Here is a 21878-nt window from a genome sequence, read left to right on the forward strand (position 1 = left end):
TTTCATCTAAAAGTGGGCTATGCAACACCCAATATCAAATTTTACATCGACTTCCATTCTGGTTGTGAAATTTAATGCTTATAACGTATTAATTTAATGATTTATCGTGCATTTAGCAATTTGGGCGGAGGAAGCGGTCATCATCAGATTTCATCTAGTTTCATACCATCTGGTGAGGTATCGAAAATTTAGTGAGCAAAATTCTTATACTTTGTTACGAGAATATAATAGACCTTGGTAACTATTAAACGGGAAGAATATTTCTTGGCTTTTTTGTTACAAACACCTTTACAATAGCTTACAGAATATCTTTCGCTGTTTTAATATTTATGGACCAGATATCTTGTGTATATACATATTTGCAGGGAAATCCTCTGTGTTGTACTTAACTAAACTTACCTCTTTCATCCTGACTTCTAATCAGAGATTCGATCTCCATTTCCTTGTTTTAAAATTATTAGGCAACATTAGTTATTAGAAATTCAATAAATTGTTAGTTTATATATCTGAAATAGTTTGGAGTTACTCATAGTTACAGTTAAATACGTTTCATTAATATTATAACTTCATATTTATTATTATTGCCTATGATATCATACAATTTTGCTTGTGATTATCTAATATGTATTGAAATGTAATAATATTTTTTGTCATTCTATACTATAATTAAATTATATTTGTAAATTCAGTTTATCATTTTTTATTTGTAATACTTATTTTGCTACACTTATATATTTGTAATTACGTACATAAATGCATATCGATATAGAATTACTTAGCTGAAACTTATTACAGTTTGCACCGAATTGTTTAAGCTCTAACTAATTCAAAGTAAATAGCATTATTTAAGGAAATAGTAAGTTAAAGATTCAGTCATTTAAAGGGCGCTCAAGATATATATACATAGTATTGACTGCCTCTAGAGATCTATTTACCCGAAACTAAAAATATTAATCAAAAGCAAGGATCATTCAATAAAATTGATAATGCTTAGTATGTTACAAAACAAATTTTCATCTGAGAAAGTTTCCCGTTCTATGTTTCTTTCGAAGTAGAAAACAATACCTACTAGTGAGTATGTACTCTGTAAGAGTAATTGAGTAAGAAAATATCCCAAACGAATATTTTTAGGATATAATTGAAGATTTTGAATAGAAGGCCTGGAAACAGTTAGTCTACTTTTGTAGCCTCGCGTATAATATAAGCTTCTTTGTAAGACAGACCATCGTCACATTTTCCTTAGCTTGGGATTTTTTTGTAGTGATCGGACCGAATAAAATAAAGATGTAAACGTTTTTAAACCATTTTATGTTATAAGAAATACACCTGTGAAGGGTATTAATGCTTCGGTGCATCCGAAGTCAACAGTTTTACTTGTTTTAATAAATGTTAATCATCAGTATAAGGAAATTTGAGATATCATTACGTTTAATTAATTCCAACATGCAACCGGGCGTAAGCCCCTTTCAACTAACTTTGATTTAATGTGCAGTTGAAAAGCTCGAACCCCGCACTTATGTAACTAATGTGCACAGGTATAAATGCACGCTTGACCTGCAACAACAGTGTAATCGTACAAGTCCATAAAAGTGTAAATCAGAAACACATTTCGTAAATACTCGTATAAAACTTATATTATATTCGGAGCAAAATTAGTGCATTCGTATAAATTAATTAATTTTGCATTTTTCTTGTAAAGTGTTGCTATGCGTGTGTGTTCATATTGTTTTTATTTGTTTTGCCCAATTCAATGAGTACACCACGCAATGCAGACCTACACATGAATGTATGCATATACATCCTATACCTTGCAGGCCCACGCACCTTGTCAATGAATAGATTTTCACCACTTCACACTATCAAAAATTTAGCAGCATAAACCCGGAAGCCAACACAACAGCGTTTGTTCAACATATTGGGCTTTAAATTTGATAACAATATTTTGCGACTGCTTTTAAAATGTGTAATTTAAGGCAATCTACGCTAATATAATTAATTTATTCAGAAGAAAATTGTGTTAATTTGTGTGTGTAAAAAAAAGCCTGGAATAATTAACTCCAGTTTTTAGAGCCCATTTTAAAAGTTCCGCAAAGTTTTTCCCTACATCTGGCAGCAATAGGAAAGTTATAAAGCTTTAATTTTCTACCATAGAAAAGAATATTATATTGCTATTCCCAACGAAAATTTCTGGAGTAACAATAATAACTTCCTATCGAACGGAGTCTTTACTGTGTAAGTAAATTTAATAAGTGGGCTTCAAGTTTCTCTAAGTCCATCCGCGTGCATTAAAATATTACCGGTTAAAGGGAGCTATTGTGTTGTCCTGCAGGGATGATTGAATGCAATTCATTTACATACTTAACTACTTATCTGTGAGTGGAAATATGTAGCGCTCTGCGAGCTCATGATGGTAAATAAAATCAATTTGCCACATTTAGTTTAGTTGCAATTGTTACTTGGTATGAGTCCTTGTTTGTGAGGGTTTATAAATGCATTTGTTGCCTTTGAGAGTTGATCGTTTGTTGATTTGTTGTAGTCAGTTCGCTTTATTTCCCAGCGTGTGATTATGTAAAATGCAATAGTTACTTTGTTTAGGCGCTCACTAGCTCGGCAGTGTACTTATATAAATGCGTTTGCATATGTGTATGTGCATGTGAATACCTTCCAATAAACATTAAACATGTATGGTATATTCCTGGCGCTCCTGTTCCTTTTTCTCGTGATATCTGTAATGGACCAATAATTTGTTTTCAATATTTCTTTGTTCATTGGATCTGCTTTTTGTTTTAAGCATAACGACAAGTTATAAAATCTTAAATCTATTTAAAAATTTGACAAAGTCAAGCAAGTAATTGAGCTATTTTGGTTACTTTTTAGTAGGCAGGCATATCTTTTCTTTTTAAGTGTGTTTGAACGCAGGAATTTATTAAAGCATTAGACAATAGGTTCGAGTTTAGATATATGTATGTATATATGTCATTCAGCTGTCTTCTACTTCCTTCTTTAGGAATATCAAAATCTTTATGGATGTTTTCATTACGTATGTGCCATGAAGAACACGTGATTGCTCTAGGCATTTTCGATTGGAACCTTTGTATTATATAAATTTTAGTTGCACCGGCGCCACAGTTGGAAGCCATGCATTCAAATCGGCTTAATGACCGCATTGTATAAAAGCACTTTGTTGTCTAGGCTAAGTTAAGAGTTTTTATTTAAAATTCAATTTAAATTTGCACCTCTTATCTTCATGCAAGTTTGTTTTACTAGATTTATGTTTTCTCCACGTAATCGTTTGCTTGGGTTACTAAAGTCTTGTTCATTTTTACTCGGGACCATTTTTGGTCTCAGCACACATGTAACATTCTTACACTTTTGTTCATTTACATTTATACATATGTACGTCAGGTGGCTAGCCAATCTTCGTCAGAACTTAAGTGCTCCGCTCAGATTCTTGATGCTATAATGTTGCATTTGTTACGGTTCACTAAAGATGTGTCATCCACAAAAGTTGAAGTCAATACATGATTAGCTGTTGAGTGAGCGATTTATCTGACTTTCTCGTCTTGCACGCCTTTTTCAATTTACAAGCCTTTGCTGTTAAGACAGCCGCGTTATTTATCAAATCATTGAGACCATTGACCTATAAAAGACCTGATTTCATTAATGCTTTGATTTATGTGGACCTGGAAGCACTTAAACACGAGTGTAAACATGCTTTATGGCAGGTGGTAGTTTTGGGTTAAAACCTTCATCTTTACGTTGCTAACATTCATTTTCCACAAGGACTGCAATAGCGAATTTTTAACAGTATTATTTTGAGGAATGCCACATATTCCGTGAAATAGTAACGATTATTGGAGAGCCGTTATAGCCTAAAGACACATGCATTTTAATGTATTTAACTTATACCTTGGTACATATTTCTAGGCGACGATGTTTAGAAAGAAAGTATTATATGGTCAGGAAGATTTTAATGCTTAACGGGGCATCTCGACAGGATAAAATCTATGTCTTGCTAACTGTATTGCCGTGCCTATTGCCTGTGGACACTCCACATTGCTTATAGCTTACAATATATCGCAAACTAATTCGTATGCCATATATCGTAGGCTATAAGCTGTCACTTCAGCAGTTTGACAGCGCAGTTTTCATTTCTATGAAAATTTCGAAGAGGCAACATATCTCATTTGCACATATGCCGACGGCATTTTCATTTCGCTAATATGAAAATTAGAAGAGCGAGTATCGAGACGGTTGTGTTATATTATAAAAATACAGTACTTTTTCAAAATAACATTTTTTCAAAAAATTGATATTTAGTATAATAATGTTAATTTACAGAAAAATTATGCAAATTGGGTTGGGAATAAGTGAAATGTTAAATTTAATAAACTTATACTAGCAAAAATCAAAATATCATTGCTCATTTTAAATTTATTATTTTAATTGGTATATAAAATGTATGCCACAATTATTACATAGTAGTCCAGAAATATGAATTCTTATTTTTCCCAGAAATATACATTTGTAAAAAAAGGATCTTTATCCTTTTTTTATTTTCCACATAAAAGATTTAAACAGTTCAAGGGCTCAAAACATGCGCTACATCAGCTACCTACCCAAATGCTACATTGGCAAATGATAAAATAAATTTTTCAAGAGCTCAAAGCATGCGCTACATCAGCTCGAACCTACCTACCCTACGCTTTTGCGCAAATGATTATCTTATGATAACAAATGCCCACATACAGATTTGGCAATGGCAATAGCAATAGATTTGACAGTTAGCAAGACATAGATTTTATCCTGTCGAGATGCCCCGTAATGGTGTATTATGGCTTAAAATTCCTCTTAACACACATATTCCTCTCACGTACAGACGAAAATTGCGGAATAGCGCACATACATACATACATATCAATTTATGAACAGGCATTTAAAGTGAATTGCATAATTCATTCTTACCTTGCTAGCAGTGAAGTCAATTCCTCTCGATCCATCTTGGCCAATTGTCCGTCGGTGTTTTCCATAACACGTTGCACTTCCAAGTCCAATGCACGTTGCTCACGGTCGCACTCAGCTTCGCTGAATTCACGCGAATCAGTAAAACCCGACGGTGGACGAAAACCCAGATCGCCCGCAGCCACAGCGGCTATGGTGGCCGCCAAGGAGGTACCCATATCCGAGTTAACCTCACTGTCTACACTATGGAAAGCGGTGGAAAAACACGAAACGTATAAACAAACATTTTAAAATCAAATACAGCAATATTATAAAAACTTTGATTACCGTACTACATAAGTATTTCTAAATAATGTGTGATACGTAGGTTGCCTTTTATATTTCGAGAAAATTTAATCATCGAAAACGCTTTATTGTTTTTTAAATATTCTCCATTAACCTTTTCATATATACTTTTCTTACTCTGATTGAGGTATCAGTTCAGTTGTCGAAAAGCGTTGACCTCTTAGTTTATTTTTTACGAACGGGAATACAAAGAAATCACGATTCACCATATTTCAAAATGCCATAAACGTGTTTCGGAGCACCGTTATCGTATTTTGTTACCATTTCCCTCGACTAATCGACACGACCCTTTTAATAGTGATTGACTAATTGTTTGGGATCCAGCGCGAACAATTTTTTTTTTTTTTCTGTCAAATGTTAATGCAATACTGAATATATGCTAGTCCCACTAATGTCTATAGTTATCTCTATCTCACGATGGGTTACATGACGACCTTGTTCTATTCGCTTGCCACACATCAATGGATTTTGGAACAACAACAGATTTTGGAAATTCTTCCCGAAATTCGTCTTGGAATGATAACGATATGCAATGTTCCTTGATGGAGCTTCATCGGAAGACATAATTGAAATTAAGTTTATCTATGAACTCTTGAAAAGTTATCAAGCATCGAAAGTTGTAAAAAATAATAGCACGAAAACCCTACCATTTTAATTCCATTTTTTTGATCGAGAATAATATTTTAAGTTACTCTAAACAATACAAATAGCGCTGGCATACCAAAACATTCTGAGTATGCATATCATCAAAAATGTCAAACTATACGATAAAATCTAGTGTCGCCAAATCCCGAGATACTATATAAAAATCAACCTATGTATAAAATAAGATTCAAGGAGCGGCTAGTTGTCATTCTCATTGTTGAGCAGCAGTTTATTTAAAATACAATAGGTAAATAGTAACTTGAAGAAAGATGTGAAATAAAAACAAATAAGGAAGGTCTAAGATAGGAAAAAATTGAAAGAGTATGAAATGTTCGAACATTTCTTTGCGAAATCCGGTATATTTTCGGTTATTCACGTTCCATAAATTTATTTTAGAGTGAACATAACAAATGGTATAATTAAGCCGAAGAAATTAAATTTCATGTATTATTGTGCTCATGAAGAAATCATCAACCGGAGGAGCGGAAACCAATTTACTAGGAATATGAGATTTAATATGAGGTCTAGATCAATTCCGTTTATATTCACACATTTTCGGCCTTAACTTAAATAGCTAGTTTCGTTTTTGTTAAAAAAATTACGTCTAAAATCAATACTAAAGTTATCGAGATGAATTCGTACAAAACAATATGCGGATAAAGACTTTAAATCAATTATACAAAAGTAATTTATAGAAAACAAATATAAAGGATTACAACAAATTTTTTTAAAGCGATAAAAGTAATTTCTTGGAGGGATTGCACCACAAGTGCTACCCGTCTGTTTCAGCATCTACTGTGCCCAAAAACTAAGGTGACATTTAAATTTAAACTGCACCCTCTCCTTCTCCTTCGACGCGATTTGGAGAATTATTTTTTTTTTAGGTTGGTAGTACTGTCAGTCACACTTATGTCAAATTTCATGTCAAAATATTCATTAGTGTTTGAGATACGTGTCGTTTTGTGAGCTGCTAAAAGTGAGTTTTTCGTTTTTTGCGATGTCGAAATTTGTTGAGCAAAGAATTTGCATTAAATTTTGTTTACAGAATCAATTTTCTGCTGCGGATACGTTGAGGATGGTGCAGAAAGCCTTTGGTGATGAGGCTATGTCTAAAAAAAATGTTTACAAGTGGTATAGTGAGTTCCCAGCCGGCCGTGAACGTGTCGAAGACGAAGAGCGTCCAGGGCGACCATCAACCTCAACCGACGAAGCTCACGTTCAACAAATCAAAGATTTGGTGTTGAAAAACCGTCGATTAACAATTAGAGACCTTGCTGATGAAGTTGGCATATCGAAAGGCTCAGACAATACCATTTTGAAGGATATTTTGGGCCGCAAGCGCGTCAAATCTCGACTGGTACCGAAAACATTGAATTTTTTGGAAAAAAGGGGTCGCGTTAAAGTGTGTGAAACGATGCTTTCCGATTACCAGGGTGTCATGAAACGCATTATAACTGGTGATGAGACTTGGATCTATGGTCAAGGTCATGTTGACTGTTTTCTTCGATTATCGTGGTGTTGTGCATTATGAATTCCTTCCAACCGGTCAAACAGTCAACAAGGAATATTATTTGAACGTTATGCGTCGTTTGCGTAACGCTATCCACCTAAAAAGTCCGGAATTGTGGAAAGACAATTATTGGTTTTTACACCACCATAATGCACCATCCCATACTGCCCTCGCAATTCGTGATCATTTCGCCAAAAACTCAACCCATATCGTTCCGCAAACACCGTATTCACCTGATCTGGCGCCGTGCGACTTCTGGCTGTTCACCAAGCTCAAAAGACCGCTCCGGGGACACCGTTTTTATACGATAGAGGAGATTCAAGCCGCAGCGAAGACGGAACTGAAGGCCATCCCGGAAAGTGACTCCAACCAGTGTTTCGAAGATTGGAAAATCCGTTGGCATAAGTGCATTGCATCGGGAGGGGATTACTTTGAAGGGGACGAAATTGATTTGGAAGAATAAATAAAGAATTTTCAAAATAAATATGTACAATGTCACCTTATTTTTTGGGCACAGTATACTGTAAAGTGAAATATTAACACGGAATTTATAATTTAGTTACTATATCACACTGTGTACCCTGTTTTGCGTCTTTATACGAACTAAATGAAATTAATATCACAAGTGTTGGTTTAAACTTTCATGTAATACTGTAACTTCAATTGCCATTTTCAACCAGATAGATTTTATCACAAAATTTCTTTACACAACTGTACGTATGTAAGCTTATGATGATATGGATAAGTCTAAGTCTCTATTGGTTACATTCAATGGATTTCTACAATTAAAGTATTCAAATTAAAAGTGTACAAAACTTAAGCAACAAATTACTTTAAAGATATAAGCCGTAAGTTCATTAGAAATAATCGTACAAGAGTGGTTTTACGGGTGTAAAAATTTCTTTTCATTACTTTAGTTTCGCTTGTGTATTTTATTCTCTCTCTTTAATTTAAATCAATTTTTTTGGTTGTGTTTGGGGTTTAGGTACCTGAACTACCTGTTGTTACTTCCAGGGCATATTCTCCGGTCCAGCGTTTGATGCTCTTTTGTTTGCTGTTGTAATTGTAGCTGTTGTTGTTGTTTCCTACTACGATGTCCGCGTTTGTCACTCTCTCCACTCCCAGTTCCACCTCCAGCAATTCCTGCCCCCCGTCCACTTATTCGTCGTTCCACCGGTGAGCCCTGTTCATTGTTGGATTCCGTGCTTGAGTCTGGTCGAAACATATCTGCAAAAGTGTATAAATAGCGAGCGACAGGCTTATTAGCATGCGCGGCCCGCCCATACGCACCTGCAGCTGGGCGCCCATCGCTGCTGCGCGTCGACTTACAAGGAACTCTATATGTTGGCATATTGGAAAACTCAGTGCTGGGACTTATACTCATATCTGACTCCGATTCACAGTGTGCACCAGCTCCTACTCCACCAGGACCTCCTACAACTCCACTACCGCTACCACCTCCACCACCGCTACTGCTGCTGGCGCGTCCGCTCTTCTTCGAATGCCCCGATTGTGACCCAGCCACCATGGTCATCGATTTGCTAAGTGTAGACTCATCTAAAAAGTTGGTTGAATAATATACAGAACATACCAAAACGAAGAAATGTGTTGATATGGACTACAGTAGTTTACCGTCCGTATTGAAGTAGCGCTGTTTGTGCCAACTAGACTTCGACTTCACATGACCGAATCCGGCGCTGGTCGGTATCAAAGGATAAGCAGTAGCATTGAGATTATCGCCCTCTGGATGTCCGAAAGTCTTAAACTGCATAGTGTAATCCATTGGGGAGGCAGAAACACCACCACGAGGTGGTGTTTTCGAAGAGCCTGCACCCGCACCCGTTCGCCCACCATTCACGCTGAATGTAGCATAGGGTGAAATCTCGTACATTTCTATATTAAACATCGACAAAAAAATGAAGAAGTTATTTAATTACTACCTTTCGTCTACTCGTCGGAAAAGATTTGCTTTGTTAGTGTTCATCATACACATTGACCGCCAAATCATCTTTTCGGAATCTCGCTACTCGACTCACCTGATTCGTTTCCTTTATCTACAGTTTTCACTGGAGAAGCGCTGTACACCTGCTGATTACGTCGATTGTCGCGGTCTTCTTTGTAATCACCGGGCAGTGTACGCGACTCGTAGCCATCGGCCATGGGGCCGCACAGAGTGCGACGATGCTTAATTGTTAAAGCACTGTGACAGGGCAACGCGGCAAAGGAAGCATGTAAACGGAATACATAGTTGGACAACAGAAAAAAATGTGAGAATTAGGTAGGTAAAGAGAAACAATGATAAGGAATTGTTCGAGAGAATGTCGAGTGTGTGTCTCGAGTGCAATAAAGTGCAAATGAAATACGTGATTTCACCGTTGTGTCAATTAAATTGTTTTGCTCACTGTGTGTCAGCTTAGAAAAACTTTTGGTCTATTAACACGCAATTTTCACTGATTACAAATGTGTCGGATCGCGTAAGTAAAGTAACAATAACTTCTTATGTACATTTTCTTTTTACTCGAAAGTTTGAATTAATATAGACAAGAAACTAGTTTAGTGCTTAGTTAATACTATTGCGATCAAATTGAAAGGTTAATTTTGTTAATTTCATCTGCTTCAACGTAATACCCTCCCGCTGCAATACACTTATGCCAACGAATTTTCGAGTCATCTATGCACTTGAAAAGTCCTCCGTCGTGATGGTCATCAGAGCGTTCTCCTTCTTTTATATCCTCAATTGAGTCATGTGAATTTGCTGAATAGCCAGAAGTTGCACAAAGGTAAATCAGGCGTAAGCGGTGGTTGCGGCACGATATTAGTTGAAAATGTGGCAAAATGATCGCGAATAACCAATGCAGTATGAGATGGTGCATTATCGCACTTCTTTGTTCTGTAAATTCATACATAGGAAAAATCGAAGTATTCGCTTTTAGAGCCTCACAAAACAGCAGTACTACCAACCCACAGAAAAAAAATTTGCGATTCGAGAAACACGCGAAGTGTAAATTAAAAATTCACCTTTCAATTTGATCACAGTACTATGTACATACATACATACATATATCAAATATCTCGGCTGTTAAGAATCATTACTATCTGGAATTAAACATATTTCGGCGAACATTTTGGTTTAATTTCGCTGCAATTTCAAATTGATTTAATAGCGCACATTAATATGGTTACAGATTGTATTACCATATTCGAGGTAGTCGATAAAATTAATTCCAACATATAGAGGCTAAGTCGAGTTTCTTTTCCTTTGCGAAATGGGTACAGAAAAGTATGATTTTTGTATTTGCTTAGTGTCAGATTGCACTTTGAAAGCCGAATACGATTGCCCTTTTGATCACGTGAAAACGCGATGTGTTTTATGCATTCAATGATGAACCTTTGGCAATACTAAAAGTGTGAGCATGTAGTTCGGCAAACTCGCAGCCACACTCTTTCACATTGCACCTCGATACATCACTTTTATTGCACTCTTCCGTTATTTTGTGTTTTACTTTTAATTTGTTATACTTACATGGTAATAATGGCCACGGTGATGATGACGATGACGATCAATGTTGAAAACCAATCACCGTTGGTGGGATTTGTAGCATTTATCAGATTGTTCATCAAATCGTTTTCCGATGGGAAAACCTGTGGCGGTGGTATTGTCACCCCATCCAGATTGGTTGTTGCAAAATGGTAATGTTCAGTGGTTTTACCAGCATCATTTGTGGCCGAGACGCGCAGTTGATACCACTTGGCTGGCAGGAAATCGCAAAATATTAAATTTTCGCGATTCTCTTCGGCATTCGAGATGTCGGATGTGACGACCGTCCAACGGATGTCCCCTGTGTACAAATTTTAAATGGAAATGTTGATTGCTTGCGGCGCAGCACAAAGCGCTAGGGTTGACATTAAGGTTGCATAGCACATATTACATACACAGATACAAGCGCATCGCCGCATTGATGCAATGCGCCAAAAGTAGTGGTACGTGCTTATACATAGGTGCAAATAAGTGCTTATATACGAATATAAAGCACGTCATAACTGTGTAAGTATGACAGTTATGTAGTGCGATTTCTAAACACATTTGCTGCTACAGCTTTAAATACAATTCAATAGCAAATATAGTTTGCAATGCTCTCGCTTAGGCTCATGAAAGTACATTTACTCTATTCTATGCATGTGTGTGTCATCTATCTGCAACATCCCTCTAATGTCGTGAAACTAGTCAGGAAATATACCAGTTTGCATATAATACTACTTGAATAACGTGGAACTAGTCTGGCTTTTATATATTATAGGACAATTGATAAATAAATGTATGTTAATAAACAGTTTTTACTGTAGTGTGACAAAGCTATTACTTTTTAAAACAAAACAAAGCAGCTTTGATTCATAAGATATGTACGTTAGTACTTATCCATCTCCGACTTACTCTGACGTTGATGACGAAATGGAATTCAGTTGACTAACAAGACGACCTTGCTGTATACACTAGTCGTAAAGTGGTTTATAACTATTTGGATTGGCTATAGGGACTGCAACTGTTCCTCCACACTGACAACCCAATAATGAGGCTGATTGAATTACATGGGAGTTGCATTTCCTCGCGGTTCGCAACGCCAGAATATGAAAAATGACTGCCATTTATTGATTGGCATCAATTTTGCTAATTCTGCAATTTATGAGCTTCGCATTTACTTCTATGACTAATATCACTATGTCATGAAACCCGCTTTGTTACAACAATAAAACAATATTTTTTAGAATATTAAAAAAATGTACTAATGCTATAATTTTTCATGATACGAAATATATTATATATTAATGCCGAAAACTGGAGTCTTTGAGGGATGGAGGGTCCTAGAAAAGACCACACTTGCAAGGAAGTTCGAGAGCATTCAACGTGCGGCGCTCATCAGCATATACCAACCGGCACTTACCATTTTGGATATAGTGCCCATAGAAATACCGGAGGGTGTATGGTCGCGAAAGTCGCTATCAGACTCAAAGAATCTGGGTTCCTAAATGAACACCTATCTGTACATTCGAAAATCCTGACACGCTTTGAATTTATACCGGAGTATCATTTTTATCATGGAGTCACCAAACCAATCTCTGGGTGTCAAAGCTTTGGAGAAGGTTGGGGAGGGGTATATTGTCAGGAACTCTCTACCAATCTCAGTTTAAGACTTCCTGACTGTTGAACAGTTTTTCAAGCGGATATCGCTGTCATTAACCACTTCGGTACGAGCGTCGACTATAGTCGACGGCCACAGATAACAGCTGAGCGTCGACTAGCCAGGAATATTTTCTTATCGCTACAGTTGCGTAGTGTTCGCTCGCATAATTCTAGTTTCGTTAAATCCATCGATCAACACGTTCCGTGACGTTTTTATTATCTCATCACAGATCTATCGACGAACGTGGCCGATAGGCGCCGTGCCGAAGTGGTTAACTTAGCGGAAGATCTACTGCTCCGGTGTGCAGCCCCCTTCAGAGAAGTAATTATCCACTCTGCTGGTAGGGCGGCGAAACTGTTCTTGGGCTGGGCTACCATCACAAAATTTTTTTGGACCAATATCGATCGTAGGCAACTTTACCAAGCAAACTCAAATTAAATTCAGAAGCTCAGAAGCGTATCATGCATCACATCCGAATAATTGTACACGCTTTGGAGCTATCATTATAATAAGAAGCAATATAAAAGACCACGAAGAAACTCGCATATCTACAGAAGAAATTCAAGCATAACGTTAACGAGAGGTATCGACAACAAGTTGTCCCTTACAGCAGTTCTCAGTAGCCCAAAAAATTAAATAAAATGCGATATGTATCTAGAACTGATCAATCGCCAAAAAAACCGTGACCACCCTCCCTCCCACTTTTTAATGAAATCCCATATCTCCAGACACAAAAGACCAATTTCGACTAAATTTAGTACATAGCATTATTTTCATATTCCTATGCCACAGTGCGAAAATGGGTGAAATCGGACTACAAGCACGCCTCTTTCTCATATAACACAATTTTAAAGTCCATTTGATTCTTTCACTTTTCAGTTTACAAATCAAGAAGCAATTAATATAACGGGATACTGGGAAGTCTTAACCCGATTCAACACATTTTACATACGCAGAGAGAAAGCTGATACCGGTATATCAGTTTGGCTTTTGAGAAAATCACTCCTCGAATCAAACTCGAGTTATTGAAAATGGTTTTGAAAAAAAAAAGTTTGCTCGACCGTCTTCATCAACGGTTCTAAAGCTTTTGATAAAGTTACGAAGATATGTACTCTAATTTAAACGAAATAAAAGATGGTGTTCATCATGGTAGCGTGTTAGGACTCATCCTGCACATACTCTTTACGTGCGATCTAACATACAATGACAATTGTACAGATATTATTCCAAGATTGCAACAACAACAAAACAACAAAATATTTGAACAGACATACCATATCCCAATACTGCCAAATACCTTGACTCTCGTCACAAAACTAAGAAAAGAAAAAAAGAAGAATTAGAAATAAAATTCAGAAATTGGGTAGAAACTCTACCCTATCCAGGCGGCCGGACGGACGTACCGACAGACCGTAACTTTTCCGTTATACTGATAACTTTTCTATATATAACTCTATCTATTTCGATTAGTCTTTTAAGTTATACAAACAACCGTTAGGTGAAAAAAATAATTTTACACTGCAACGACATGATGCGAGGGTATAAAATACGCTTATATACACACTGAATATTGAAACTACAGCAGCTACAGCAAATACACCTACATACATATGTGTGTAATACCAATATTTGTCTCTATTCATAAGTACGTCTGGATATGGATATAAACAGCGTAAGCGCAGACTTGCCCACATGCATTCAATGTTTTAAGTAAAACCTGTCACATTGCGTACACATCCATACTAATATATATTTACATACTTCAATACACCCATTAATGGCAAATCTAATTTTGTATAGGGATTGTGTGATTTTAAATAGAAAATGGATGTTCAATAAACTCTGAAACCGCAACCGCAACTACGAAGCCCGAAATTTTCCGAAGCGGTCTAGCCCATCAACGCATTATTTTTATACTCTTGCAACATGTTGCTATATAGTATAATAGTTTTATAATAGTTTAGTTTAGGTTACTGTATAGCTGTCCGTCGGTTCGTCTGTGCAAGCTGTAACTTGAGTAAAAATTGAGATATCGTAATGAAACTTCGTACGTGTGTTCATTGTAAAGCAAGAACGAGTTCGTAGATAGGCCGGATCACCGCCACACCCTCAAAACTCCTAGAACTATAATTTGACAAAAGATCGTAGTGGAAAGGAGTACCTGCGGGCTATACATTTTGAAAAAGTGAGTGTGACCCCGCCCTCTAATAGGTTTAATGTACATATCTTCTAAACTACTTAAGCCAAAATAACCAAACTTACTCAAGATAAATCCTATAAGAACCCGTACCAATGGTGCATGAATGAATAAATGAATTCGGATAATAACCAAGCTCACTCCCCATATAACGGTACTGTTAATAACTATCAAAAGCGTAATGAGACAATAACCAAAAACTCCAGAAACATTAAATTTTACCACCGAGACGGTATTAGACAGCTTTATTAGAGCCACTATCAAAATTGAACAAACGGCGTGGCACCGCCCTTTTAGCATGAAATACCGTAATACCCGAATCCGGTACATGATATTATTTCCATATGCCTACGTCAAAGTGTGAAAACGAGCGAAATCGAACTTCAACCACGTCTACTTCGTCTATAACACAATTTTAAATTCCTTTTGATTTTTTCAAAGAAGTTAATTTAAAGAATAGTGCCTTTGAAGTATATTATTCCATCTTATGACCAAAAATGGTCCAAATGGAACCAAAACTGTTTAAGCACCGAATATGCAGACCACCTACCTACATATGTACATATACTACTGTGCCCAAAAAATAAGGTGACATTTTTTTAGGTTGTTAGTACTGTCAGTCTTCTTCTTCTTCTTAATTGGCGTAGACACCGCTAACGCGATTAAGTATAGCCGAGTTAACAACAGCGCGCCAGTCGCTTCTTCTTTTCGCTACGTGGCGCCAATTGGATATTCCAAGCGAAGCCATGTCCTTCTCCACTTGGTCCTGCCAACGGAGTGGAGGTCTTCCTCTTCATCTGCCTCCCCCGGCGGGTACTGCGTCGAATACTTTCAGAGCTGGAGTGTTTTCGCCCATTCGGACAACATGACCTAGCCAGCGTAGCCGCTGTCTTTTAATTTGCTGAACTATGTATGTCGATGTCGTCGTATATCTCGTACAGCTCATCGTTCCATTTATGTCAAAATATTCATTAGTGTTTGAGATACGTGTCGTTTTGTGAGCTGCTAAAAGTGAGTTTTTCGTTTTTTGCGATGTCGAAATTTGTTGAGCAAAGAATTTGCATTAAATTTTGTTTACAGAATCAATTTTCTGCTGCGGATACGTTGAGGATGGTGCAGAAAGTCTTTGGTGATGAGGCTATGTCTAAAACAAATGTTTACAAGTGGTATAGTGAGTTCCAAGCCGGCCGTGAAAGTGTCGAAGACGAAGAGCGTCCAGGGCGACCATCAACCTCAACCGACGAAGCTCACGTTCAACAAATCAAAGATTTGGTGTTGAAAAACCGTCGATTAACAATTAGAGACCTTGCTGATGAAGTTGGCATATCGCAAGGCTCAGCCAATACCATTTTGAAGGATATTTTGGGCCTCAAGCGCGTCAAATCTCGACTGGTACCGAAAACATTGAATTTTTTGGAAAAAAGGGGTCGCGTTGAAGTGTGTGAAACGATGCTTTCCGACTACCAGGGTGTCATGAAACGCATTATAACTGGCGATGAGACTTGGGTCTATGATCAAGGTCATGTTGACTGTTTTTTTCGATTATCGTGGTGTTGTGCATTATGAATTCCTTCCAACCAGTCAAACAGTCAACAAGGAATATTATTTGAACGTTATGCGTCGTTTGCGTAACGCTATCCACCTAAAAAGGTCGGAATTGTGGAAAGACAATTATTGGTTTTTACACCACCATAATGCACCATCCCATACTGCCCTCGTAATTCGTGATCATTTCGCCAAAAACTCAACCCATATCGTTCCGCAACCACCGTATTCACCTGATCTGGCGCCGTGCGACTTCTGGCTGTTCACCAAGCTCAAAAGACCGCTCCGGGGACACCGTTTTTATACGATAGAGGAGATTCAAGCCGCAGCGAAGACGGAACTGAAGGCCATCCCGGAAAGTGACTCCAACCAGTGCTTCGAAGATTGGAAAATCCGTTGGCATACGTGCATTGAATCGGGAGGAGATTACTTTGAAGGGGATGAAATTGATTTGGAAGAATAAATAAAGAATTTTCAAAATAAATACAATGTCACCTTATTTATGGTATAGTTGACTTTTGACAGAAAATATTGGTCAATGTGTGACATACACAATTGAAATCAGAGAAAATTCTTTCCTGATAATATTATGTCTATGTGTCAAAAATGGGTTGAATCAGAACAATACGTGAGCGTGTTTTGCTCATAACACTGTATCTTTGTACCTAATATTATAATTAAGCTAATATTAGAACTTTCAGTCGGTTGACTCTACTCCACATGACTGGTAATTACAATATATGTGTGGAGCCTTCATGAGACCTTGGGAGCATTTTATTAGCTTGTGGCCTTTTAATTAACATAGACAAAATCAAGACTCCCCCATATTCCTATCTTCTAACTTTCGTCAAAATTAACTGAACGTAGAATATTGTGTATTTTTAGTTTAATTCCAAAAATATGTTAAGTTGTCCATGAATTATCCGTATTCCATATACAAGTATGTAGTACTACATATAATTATTTCTGTTACTCTAACAAACGTTATGTCAAATATGGCGATCACTGTATGAGTATAACTCATAACGCTTGGATCCTAGTCCTATGGTTGACCCTTTGCAACATAAGGTATATCACTAGCTTTTCTCCTGGCATGTTGCAGTTACATCCGAACATAGTGCTTCCTTACTTGTTTTATTGTAATTTGGATGTATTCAGCGTCGTATACTATCGAAAGCTGATGACAAAAATATTCAATTACAAAATTCTGCGAACAAAGCCGTGCACACGCAAACCGCAATTGCGTGGTGATTCTGCAATAAATGCAAACACAGTCATACACATTACTAAATACGAATTCTTGCATATTACCCAATATGAATATTACAAAAAGTACTTAGCGAGCAAGCCTGGGTGTAGAGCAGGTTCGCCCACTGGATAATGCTGAATGACCTGCGTCCTCCACGGCCTTTTACACTCCTAAGGGTTCTTTAACCCTTGCCTGGCCAGAACTTTGTTATGGACTATTACTTGGATTGGTTTGAAAAAAGGGCTAGTAGCCGAAGTATTCTGTCAAATGAGTCTGCAGGGGTGGCACCATGTAGGTATGGCTAATGGGTTAATATCAAGGCTCCCTCCGTCCCGTTAGAACTCTGGGGTGCTGGGAGGTGGATAGCGGCTCTCAGTGGGGACCCTAACAACATGAATAGTAACGGCAAAAAAACATTTAAAACAGATGAGGGAAAGGGTAGGTCGGAACTGACCTAAAATGGCATTCTTTCGGGTAGGACGCCATCACACGAGGCGACGAAACCGTTCCCGAAAAGGGTGTTGGCAAAACCAGAGGAACATGGCTTCCCGCCATGAAACCAAATGCTAAGTGCGCCGTCAGCTAGAAAGCTGAAGTTACACCGTCGGATGGCAGCCGATATTTTGGAGCATTATGGTGGCACTCAACAGTTCGGTATAGCTGCAATTTCTGGTATGGAGAAGACTGCAATTTCCGTTATTTCTATTAAAGTAGTCAGGAGAAACCCTGGGCCACTACCTAGGTGCGTGAGTGCCGGAGGGCACCACGTTTGCACGTCAGTGTTTGCACTGTCGGATGGGAGAAGTTTAGAAGGGGCCAAGGCTCGAAACGGTGGCCAAATTGGATCTTCCGATGCGGGTCATGCATATCTGGATTTCAGCTGAACTCTTCACCGCCGAACAGAGCCATATCGGAAAGCGCTAATTCTCCTAAACATAAAGTCGCACTTTCCTTACGTTGTTGCAAAAGGGGCCATAAGGTATGGCTTCGAGAAGTTGCTCTTTAGGATACTGGCGATGGAGTCCAGGGCCGCTGCTTCAAGTGAGGTCGGAGGAGAAGGAAGAAGAGTCCAAAATGATGATTGACTATATATTCTCGGATGCGGTGAACACTGTGAACTGATTATCAGTTGATGGATTCGTATTCCGTCTCGAGCGTTTGCTCAAAGGGAATCGGTTCGGTAAAGACGATGGTGTGAAACCTGCTCTGCTAGAGAAGAGTGTAGAGAGTTTATCTATGGCTAAGAAGAAACGGTACCTCTGGGTTAGAGACAAAGAGCCACAAGCTCCTGACGGCAAGTCATATATGTACATTATTAGAAACGAACTTAAACCCAATTTCAGCAACGAGGATGCCGTCACTACTAGACTAACAGACAGTACCGGAGAACTCTGGCTTGTGTGTGGCAGAGATTAAGCGCAGAAGAGTCGGTGTGACAATCGAAAAAATTATCGGTACGGATGCCAAATCTAGGTTTTCAGCTCTGTGTGTAGGACTACTCTTAAAAGATCTTGTCCTTTGTCAGAAAAAAAATGAGAAACCTATTTGGTGGACATCGAGACTAAGGGAGATCAGATCTTCCAGCAAACTACTCTTCAGCAAACCCGTACGAGTGGCTCTTGCGTTGATTGGGCGCTATATAAGACAGGACTGGCTGTATACAAGACAGAGTTAAAGAAAACTAAGAGAGCCTCGTGGAGAGCTTTTCGTAGGAGTTTGGTGGGCTGCCACAAGTCTACACGCTTTCGCGTTCTAGGGAAAAGTCACACTGGGATATTTGAGAAATGCGGATAGTGGTTGTACCGCGAGAAGCGAGCAGCAGGGTACTAATTTTCCTTTGAACCATTCCGCTGATGCGCGAAGTGCCTCTGGGGGAGCTTCAAAAGAGCTGTACAGCTTTCATTTACTTGAAACATGAAGATTATTTTATTAAATATAGTAGTTTTTAAACACTTCAATATCATATTACAAATTTCAAATATATCTTGTAATATTAAATGCTACTAAATTGAAAAAAACACGTTACATACATACACCATCTACATACAATTCTTCCACGCTTCCAATGGCTTTTGACTTTTGCTTCTTCCCCCAATGGCACTGCCAGTGATCAAGTTCACCTTCGAGCTTCAAAAGTCGCACGACGTCCAAAGGGAATTTCTTTGGTTTTCAAAGAACATACTTTTTCTGGAAGCAATAAACTCAGTTGAAATCCATCCAATACTTCTCTAGAAAAGCGCGTCTTCAAATCTTCGCCAATTGTATCCAACAGAGGAATGTACACTGAGACAAGGTAGTATTCTTCTCTAGGACTCACGCAGATATTTTCGTGTACTGTTTGGCGGCCGCAGATTATTGGTTTTTCATCGACAACTTTCAGTTTTGCCTTCATTTTTTTCGTGTCTTTTGTCTTCGATTTCGGAATATTACAAGCAGCGTCTACCCTTGACAGGTCGATCGATTCTTTCTGAAGGATCACGCTGGGTTAATGAGTTAGAGATAGAATACCACTTAAGCCAAACCCCAGCATCGTTGCTTCTCCTGGTGTTTTCTTTTTTTTCCAGTTACTAATTCTTCTGTGTTGGAAAACTTAAAGGATAAACCGCGTAAAATGTATCATAGATGGAGCTGAATGCAGCAATTTTTGATCATGGTGGCGCACACTAAAGACATTATTCGTGCAAAGTTTTATCCCGTTAAATTAATTTCTTCTTGATTTGTGTACAGGAAACTGAATGAATCAAGTGGAATTTAAAATTGTGCAATATAGGAAGTAGGCTTGGTTGTTGTCCGATTTCGTCCATTTTCCCAACGTGGCATAGGAATATAAAAAGAATGCCACGTATGCCCCCACGTGCCGTTATATGGGGAGTGAGCGGGGTTACCTTCTGATTTCATCCATTTTCACACTGTCTGTAGAAGTTCTCATAAGATTTGTACTCAGCTCATTCGGTTGTTGTAGCCTGAGTGGTTTAGGAAAAACATATGTACATTAAAGGGCGGGGCCACAGGTGCCTCTTGCTACTGTGATCTTCCATACCAAATTACAGTTTTATATCTTAATTTGGTTCTTAGTTAAGACACTTTATTTATTTTCGGTTAATGACGATCTGCGGGCATGGCAGTGGCCCGATTACGCCCATCCAAGAACTCGATTTTTTTTTGTACTAAGGAGCCTTCGTACCGAGTTTCATAGATATATCTCAATTTTTACTTAAGTTACAGCTTGCACGGATGGAGAGACGGACGGACAGACAGACAGTCAACCATATTTAAACTTTTCTCGTCATCCTGATCATACATATTTATATATATAACCCGATCCGATAAATCTGTCTCGATCAGTTTTATGTGATACGTAGAACCGTTATCTGCATTGGCATCTTGCGTTCTAGCATCGCTTTGAAAATGCCGAGAATAAGTATATATTGTGAATTATACCCCAGCGAAAGCGGACTGCAAAATTTGTTCGATTTTTTCTTTCAGTTCAGTTTGGTCAATTCCAGTTCCTGTCGTGGTATAGTAAGCTATCTCGGCAATGGTTAATAGACACCACGAAGCTGCGATTAGACGCCAAGATTATATTGAAGAAGCTGTAGATATATGAAGCCTTTGGTTGCAGGATTACGATATTGTGCTACAACGAAGCCAGCTAGGGGATTACTCTTAAAATAGTGTACTAAAAGCTGTGGTATAGGCGTACCGTGTTTTTCTGTAAAGTGTTTCCCACAAAAAATGAAATACTGAAAGCTATATTCTCACCTCAAAAAACTCTCGTTTTTCAAAATTTTAATGATCTGCTTTTCATATTTGATGCATGTGCTTACATATGTATGCAATATATACTTGCGACAGTTTCTCATTTCAGTAAATTACTTACCAAGCGGTCGGTGCTCAATGGAGAAGTGATGTATGGGACAGCCACCATTGTTCCACGTTGATAGTTTCAAATTCACACAAGATGCATTAGTGGCAATCAGTTCATTCCCGTTCGGCGCCTGTGAGGCTGTATTCAATAGAATATTTAACAAATTTTATGTTAATGTTGAACTGTAGCTAAAATATATTGACTAAAATACATACATACATATAAGTACAGTTATAAAGTCAACTTTTGCTCTATAGAAACTTTTTTGTAACAGAATTTTTGGCAGGATTAAGTATATAACTTTACGTATGCGTTTTGAAGTATTTACCACATTTTAACTCCAGCTTCGCACTATTTCTGTCTACCTTCTCTTTGAT

The 21878-nt window shown here is 37.9% G+C and overlaps 1 protein-coding gene across 5 annotated transcripts in view; it reads right to left on the minus strand.

Annotated features, from left to right (window-relative positions):
• Window positions 1-503: 503 nt before the first annotated feature.
• LOC120778030 (Down syndrome cell adhesion molecule-like protein Dscam2) overlaps window positions 504-21878 on the minus strand; it is a 158879-nt gene continuing 137504 nt past the window's right edge. The window contains exons 27-34 of one of the 5 annotated variants that reach the window (XM_040109713.1): window positions 21514-21639; window positions 10986-11301; window positions 9499-9662; window positions 9095-9355; window positions 8753-9019; window positions 8461-8689; window positions 4966-5205; window positions 504-2726 (exon numbers count right to left, since the gene is read on the minus strand). In XM_040109713.1, the coding sequence (XP_039965647.1) occupies window positions 2675-2726; window positions 4966-5205; window positions 8461-8689; window positions 8753-9019; window positions 9095-9355; window positions 9499-9662; window positions 10986-11301; window positions 21514-21639 (1655 nt within the window). In that variant the 3' untranslated portion in view covers window positions 504-2674. Of the gene's footprint in view, window positions 2727-4965; window positions 5206-8451; window positions 8690-8752; window positions 9020-9094; window positions 9356-9498; window positions 9663-10985; window positions 11302-21513; window positions 21640-21878 lie in introns of those variants that run through there. The other 4 variants (XM_040109706.1, XM_040109720.1, XM_040109727.1 and 1 more) reach the window with 4 other exon arrangements.

This window comes from Bactrocera tryoni, chromosome 1 (assembly GCF_016617805.1).
Source record: "Bactrocera tryoni isolate S06 chromosome 1, CSIRO_BtryS06_freeze2, whole genome shotgun sequence".
In the NCBI taxonomy this organism is placed as follows: Eukaryota; Metazoa; Arthropoda; class Insecta; order Diptera; family Tephritidae; genus Bactrocera; species Bactrocera tryoni.